A 6,000-nucleotide genomic window follows, 5' to 3' on the forward strand; every position below is an offset into this window, starting at 1 on the left:
CACCCTTTTCAGTCTTGGAGAACTCCACAGTCACTGCTTCCTACACTCCCAAACATACCACATGGCATCACAGAGTGCATCAGTATCCTTACCACTCCATGCCAGGGAACAGCTAGGAAAACCACAGCTTCACATACACAGATTGTGAATCACAGTCTTTTTATTTGTAGCCACAGTGGTCTATATCTGTGCACTCAAATGGACATAAATATTTAAATCCTTTCTAATTTTAAATTATCACCCTGTTAAATTATGTTAAACATTTGTGTAATGTTGCCTGTAGTTATTTTTGCACATTGATTTTCTGCACAGTTTTTCCACCACTCAGTAAAGTTCAGTTTGTGGAGAGTGAAATTTATCTTTCTTAGTTCACAACAAATATTGCAGAATGCATAGAGATAATCCAAGCAAACTGTAATTGTAAATACACATCTAACACCACAGTATTCATAATTTTAGGAAAATACCTAGTCGTGTTTATAATTGTACAGCAAATGCTATACAATTCTTAACAGCACCAAAGCTCCAGGCCCAGAGAACACTGCTGTGACTGTTAAAATGCTCTTTCAAAGCCTCCCTCACCCATATAGCTTTGTGTTGCTAAGAATTGTATCCACTTCTGCCCTCTACCCTGGTGGCAGCTTTGCCTCACTAATATTAGCTATATATTAGCAAGCAGCTATAACCATTGGGATATTTTTCTTACTGAGATCCAATCTAATGAGTAAATACTACCAGTGCCCCTTCAATCTAGAAAAAGCATGTTCAACTGTAATTTTGCATCTGCGGAGCCAATAGTTAATCTTTCCTGGCGGTATTGAGGTGGACAGTGTATGACTTCATGAGCCAGAGGTGCAAAGGGTAGGCTGAGTCCCCCAGAATCACTATCAGCATTTCAACTTCGGCAATGGTAATCTGCCAGCAGGGAAAGAATGTCCCTGCTTGCAGCTCTCTGAACAGTCCTGTGTTCTTAAAGATGCGAGCATCGTGCACCTTCCTTGGCCACTGGTGATCCATCAATGTTTGCATAACCAGAGAAAAATAGCGCTTTCTGTTGATGTATTCTGTAGCAAGGTGAGCTCATGCCAAAATAGGGATAAGCATGCTGTCTATCGCCCCAATGCAGTTTGGGAACCCCATTGCTGCAGATTCATCCACTATTTCCTGCAGGTTGCTGAGAGTCACAGTCCTGCACAGCAGATGATTAATGGTCCTACAGACTTGTATGACAATGGCCTCTCACTATAGATTTCCCAATTCCAAAATGATTTCTTCACTGACTGGTAGCAATCTGGCATTGCAGCTTCCAAATTTTGATCACCACTCAATTCTCCACTGAGGGGTGAGCTCAGCACACAGATCCAGTGATGTGGACTTTTGCATCCAAAAGGTCTGCAGCTACTGTTCCTCATCCTAAACCTGCTTTATGATGTGATCCCACCAGTCAGTGCTTGTTTCCTGGGCCCAGAGGTGGCGCTCTACCATCTGTAGCTGCTCTATGAATACCAACAATAACCTTGAATTGTTTTTCATTATGCCCCTCAGCGAACTGTCCTTGAAGAAATCCTCATGTCGCCCCATTGTTGTGGTACTTCCTGCAGGCCTGCAAAGACAGGAGAATCATGCATCCTGTAGAGGGCAGACACTGAAAAGTGCTATAGAATCATAGAATATCAGAGTTGGAAGGGACCTCAGGAGGTCATCTAGTCCAACCCCCTGCTCAAAGTAAGACCAATCCCCAACTAAATCATCCCAGCCAGAGCTTCATCAAGCCTGACCTTAAAAACCTCTAAGGAAGGAGATTCCACCACCTCCCTAGGTTACCCATTCCAGTGCTTCACCACCCTCCTCGTGAAAAGTTTTTCCTAATATCCAACCTAAACCTCCCACACTGCAATTTGAGACCCTTACTCCTTGTTCTGTCATGTGGTACCATTGAGAACAGTCTAGATCCATCCTCTTTGGAACCCCCTTTCAGATAGTTGAAAGCAGCTATCAAATCCCCCCTCATTCTTCTCTTCTGCAGACTAAACAATCCTAGTTCCCTCAGCCTCTCCTCATAAGTCATGTGCTCCAGCCCCCTAATCATTTTTGTTGCCCTCCGCTGGACTCTTTCCAATTTTTCCGCATCCTTCTTGTAGTGTGGGGCCCAAAACTGGACACAGTACTCCAGATGAGGCCTCACCAATGCCGAATAGAGGGGAATGATCACGTCCCTCAATCTGCTGGCAATGCCCCTACTTATACAGCCCAAAATGCCAATAGCCTTCTTGGCAACAAGGGCACACTGTTGACTCATATCCAGCTTCTCGTCCACTGTAACCCCTAGGTCCTTTTCTGCAGAACTGCTGCCTAGCCATTCGGTCCCTGGTCTGTAGCAGTGCATGGGATTCTTCCGTCCTAAGTGCAGGGCTCTACACTTGTCCTTGTTGAACCTCATCAGATTTCTTTTGGCCCATTCCTCTAATTTGTCTAGGTCCCTCTGTATCCTGTCCCTATCCTCCAGCGTATCTCCCACTCCTCCCAGTTTAGTGTCATCTGCAAACTTGCTGAGGGTGCAGTCCACGCCATCCTCCAGATCATCAATGAAGATATTGAACAAAACCAGCCCCAGAACCAACCCTTGGGGCACTCCTCTTTATACCGGCTGCCAACTAGACATGGAGTCATTGATCACTACCCTTGGAGCCCGACGATCTAGCCAGCTTTCTATCCACCTTATAGTCCATTCATCCAGCCCATACTTCTTTAACTTGCCGGCAAGAATACTGTGGGAGAGCGTATCAAAAGCTTTGCTAAAGCCAGTTATCTCATCATAGAAGGCAATTAGGTTAGTCAGGCATGACCTGCCTTTGGTGAATCCATGCTGACTGTTCCTGATCACTTTCCTCTCCTCTAAGTGCATCGGAACTGATTCCTTGAGGACCTGCTCCATGATTTTTCCAGGGACTGAGGTGAGGCTGACTGGCCTGTAGTTCCACGGATCCTCCTCCACAGGTTTGGGGGATTTTTTAAAAAGGCACAATAATTTTGGGGTATTGCTGGATGGAGAAAGTTACATCATGAGAACTTTACCTCTAGCTCCAGAGATCCCTGGGAAAGTCATTTCTTTCCCACAACACATTGTGAATGTTTCCCAAAAGGCATTGTGCCAGACGGTGGCATGTGGCACTTTGGGATACAGACTTGTGATGCACCGCACTTTACATCGACACAAGCACACCTAATGAGTATGCATAGCACTTACGTGAGCAGCCAAATATGCACATGAGTGATGTACTAGCTTCAGTGGCTGTTCACTGATGTAACTTGCGTCAAACACAGTTTGTGTGTAGACATGGTCTAACAGTATTTCTTGAGTCCTTTAAGGAAAATAATGGGCCACTTCACCATGATTGGTCCCTTGAAATATGTGTTTACTATTTAGACTAAACTATCTGCTCCACCGTGTATTTAGCTGTTACATTCTGAGTATGTTTCCAAGACCTGAAGAAGAGCTCTGTGTAAGCATGAAAGCTTGTCTCACTTACCAACAGAAGTTGGTACAATAAAAGATATTACTTCACCCACCTTGTTTCTCTGATTCCATGGCAGTTTAGTTAAAGTCCTGCACAAGTCTGGGAAAATGTATCCCTATTTTAATATATGCACCTTGAAGCATTTCTATATATTGCATTTGTAGCTCTGACTGTTATCTTGTACTGTCATTAGGTACTGGTTTTTATATACTGGTCTTGAACTGAAAATCTTAAAATTTCTGCTGCAATATAGCTTGGCTCAAATATTTCTTCAGCTTGTCTTATTCCTGTGCCATTAGTGGTCCATTGTATTAAGAAACTCATTGCGATTGCAGTTAACTTAGCACCAGGATGCCACTAATTGACCAATGTAATGTACAAAACTGGTTTTTCACAGCTCAGGGAAACGAATCATTACTTTTGTCTTGTCACTAAAACATTGACTTGACTTGCTTAATTTTAAAATTATCATTATAAAATGAAGATGAACTAACAGTGCACATTTCAAGTTGGAATAAATTAGTCTTTAATAGGTCTCTGAGTTTAGTTTCCCTTGTCATGTTGTATGGAAGATCCGGCATTTCAAAGCAAATGTTGAAAGTAGCAGCTACTCATAAGTGATCTGTGTCTTAGTTCGTTGGAATTAACAGATATACATGGAGACACTAATCTTCATTCTGGAAGCTATGGGGTTCTATTTGCATTTTAATTTTTTTCTTATATTACTGTTTTTAAGGAATTGGTGAAAACCCACAGAAGTCTAATGCAGGACATTTTTGACTCCATTGTAAACAAAAATGACCAGAACCTGTATCAAATTTTTATTAACTACAAGGAAAGGTAATATTTATACACTAACTTTTACATACTTTAGTGATAACCTACATTCAGTCCATTGAAGTGTTTCTCTATGATTAAATACTCCATAAGCATTTATATAATTGAACTGGATATCCATGGGTAACAGCATCAGTATATGTAATGGGCTTTGAATGTGGAAAGTACCAAAGAAGTGCTATTATTATTTTATAGAATAGATTGTTCATTTTCCTCCAAGTGTTTTTGTCACTGCTTTTTCATTTAAAAATAGCATCCATATTTTATATGAAATCATATAACTTATTTTGCACAGCTTCTGGCATAAAAACTATCTTCGAATGCTTTATAGAGATAAACAATACAGGTACAGAGATAAAATAATCAGAGATGGGGAGAGAAATAAAATAAGGCAGAAAGATACAGGCAAGGCATTACAGACGGCAGAAAGGAGGACAGAAAGAAGGGTAAAACAGGCTGAGGAGAAGAGAGGAGAGTCTGAGGGGGTCCATAGAAGGTGTTAATGAAGTCACTTCTGAACTGGAAATTGAAATAATTGGGGAGCCAACTGAGTGGTTTGAGAAGTGATGCAGTCACACTATGCTTGTGAGAGAGCAGGTATAAGCTAACAGAAAACGCCTGAATCTGGAAAGCTGGATTTTGGGGAGATGATGGGAAAGGAAGTTGCCATAATCACATTGAGTGGTAATGAAGCCATATATGAAGGTTTCAGTAGAGGAGGAGCTTATGGCAGTGGTATGTGTGTGTGGGTAGATGGTGACAGACTGAGGGAAAGGGTGATTATTGGAAGGATATGGGCAGTGAAGGCAAATGGCAGGTCTGAGTGTAGAGGGGAACTACAGGAGCAGGAGTTGGGTCTCAGGATGCTCCTTTTCTCCAAAAGAAGCAATGTAATTTAAGGAAGCTGAGAGGAAACTACAAGTTTATTTTGTCAAGGGAGGAGAGATACTGGGTCTAGCTCTATTTGTACTGCAGTATAGGTTTAAAATAATAATTAAAGGTGAAAGATGTGCAGTTAGTATCATCACTTTTGAAGTGGAAGCTAAGGCTAAACAGAAGATGATCAAGAGGGAAAAAAAGATTAAAAATAGAAGGCAAGAACTGAGGCTTGTAGATCCCCAAAGATGGAGCTTGCAGTTTAAAGAGGAGTCACCTCTAAAGATTTAGAACAGTTTGAGAAGAGTGGAATGAATTGTTGCTGAAGGAAACAGGAAGTTCCTGGTACAAACCTGGATTCTTTTCAGTAGCTTTACAAAAATCAAACAGTGGCTACCATGCTGATCTCTGACTGCTGTTAAGAATTTCTTGCATTTACATATGTTAGCTATTATCTTGACGCAAAGCCTCATGGAATGTAAACTCAATAGAAGCTGTTAAATCAGTTTGCAAAACGTACTGTTGCCGTAAAAAGAGTGGATGTAATTAATTCTGGGCTAATCCTATGTAACAGAATTTATTCATTGCATCCTTTGAAATCTATCTCTTAACATTGTAAATACTAATGGCTCTGGTGCTGTTAAGGAGCAGTTACATTGCTTTGCAGCCTGAAACAAATGCTTTATTGTGTCAGTGTATGCATGTCAGTGTTAAAGTGAATTGAACAGGAGTACTTGTGGCACCTTAGAGACTAACAAATTTATTAGAG

General features: G+C 41.3%; 1 protein-coding gene across 1 annotated transcript in view; it reads left to right on the top strand.

Moving 5' to 3' along the window:
- The window catches only part of LOC113407403 (guanine nucleotide exchange factor VAV3), a 242,137-nt gene that overhangs the window by 102,479 nt on the left and 133,658 nt on the right, over nt 1-6,000 (top strand). The window contains exon 8 of the mRNA XM_026655888.1: nt 4,255-4,358. Within this exon, the coding sequence (XP_026511673.1) occupies nt 4,255-4,358 (104 nt within the window). The remainder of the gene's footprint in view (nt 1-4,254; nt 4,359-6,000) is intronic.

This window comes from Terrapene carolina, unplaced genomic scaffold (genome assembly GCF_002925995.2).
Source record: "Terrapene carolina triunguis isolate 2854851 unplaced genomic scaffold, T_m_triunguis-2.0 Scaffold211, whole genome shotgun sequence".
NCBI lineage: Eukaryota > Metazoa > Chordata > Testudines > Emydidae > Terrapene > Terrapene triunguis.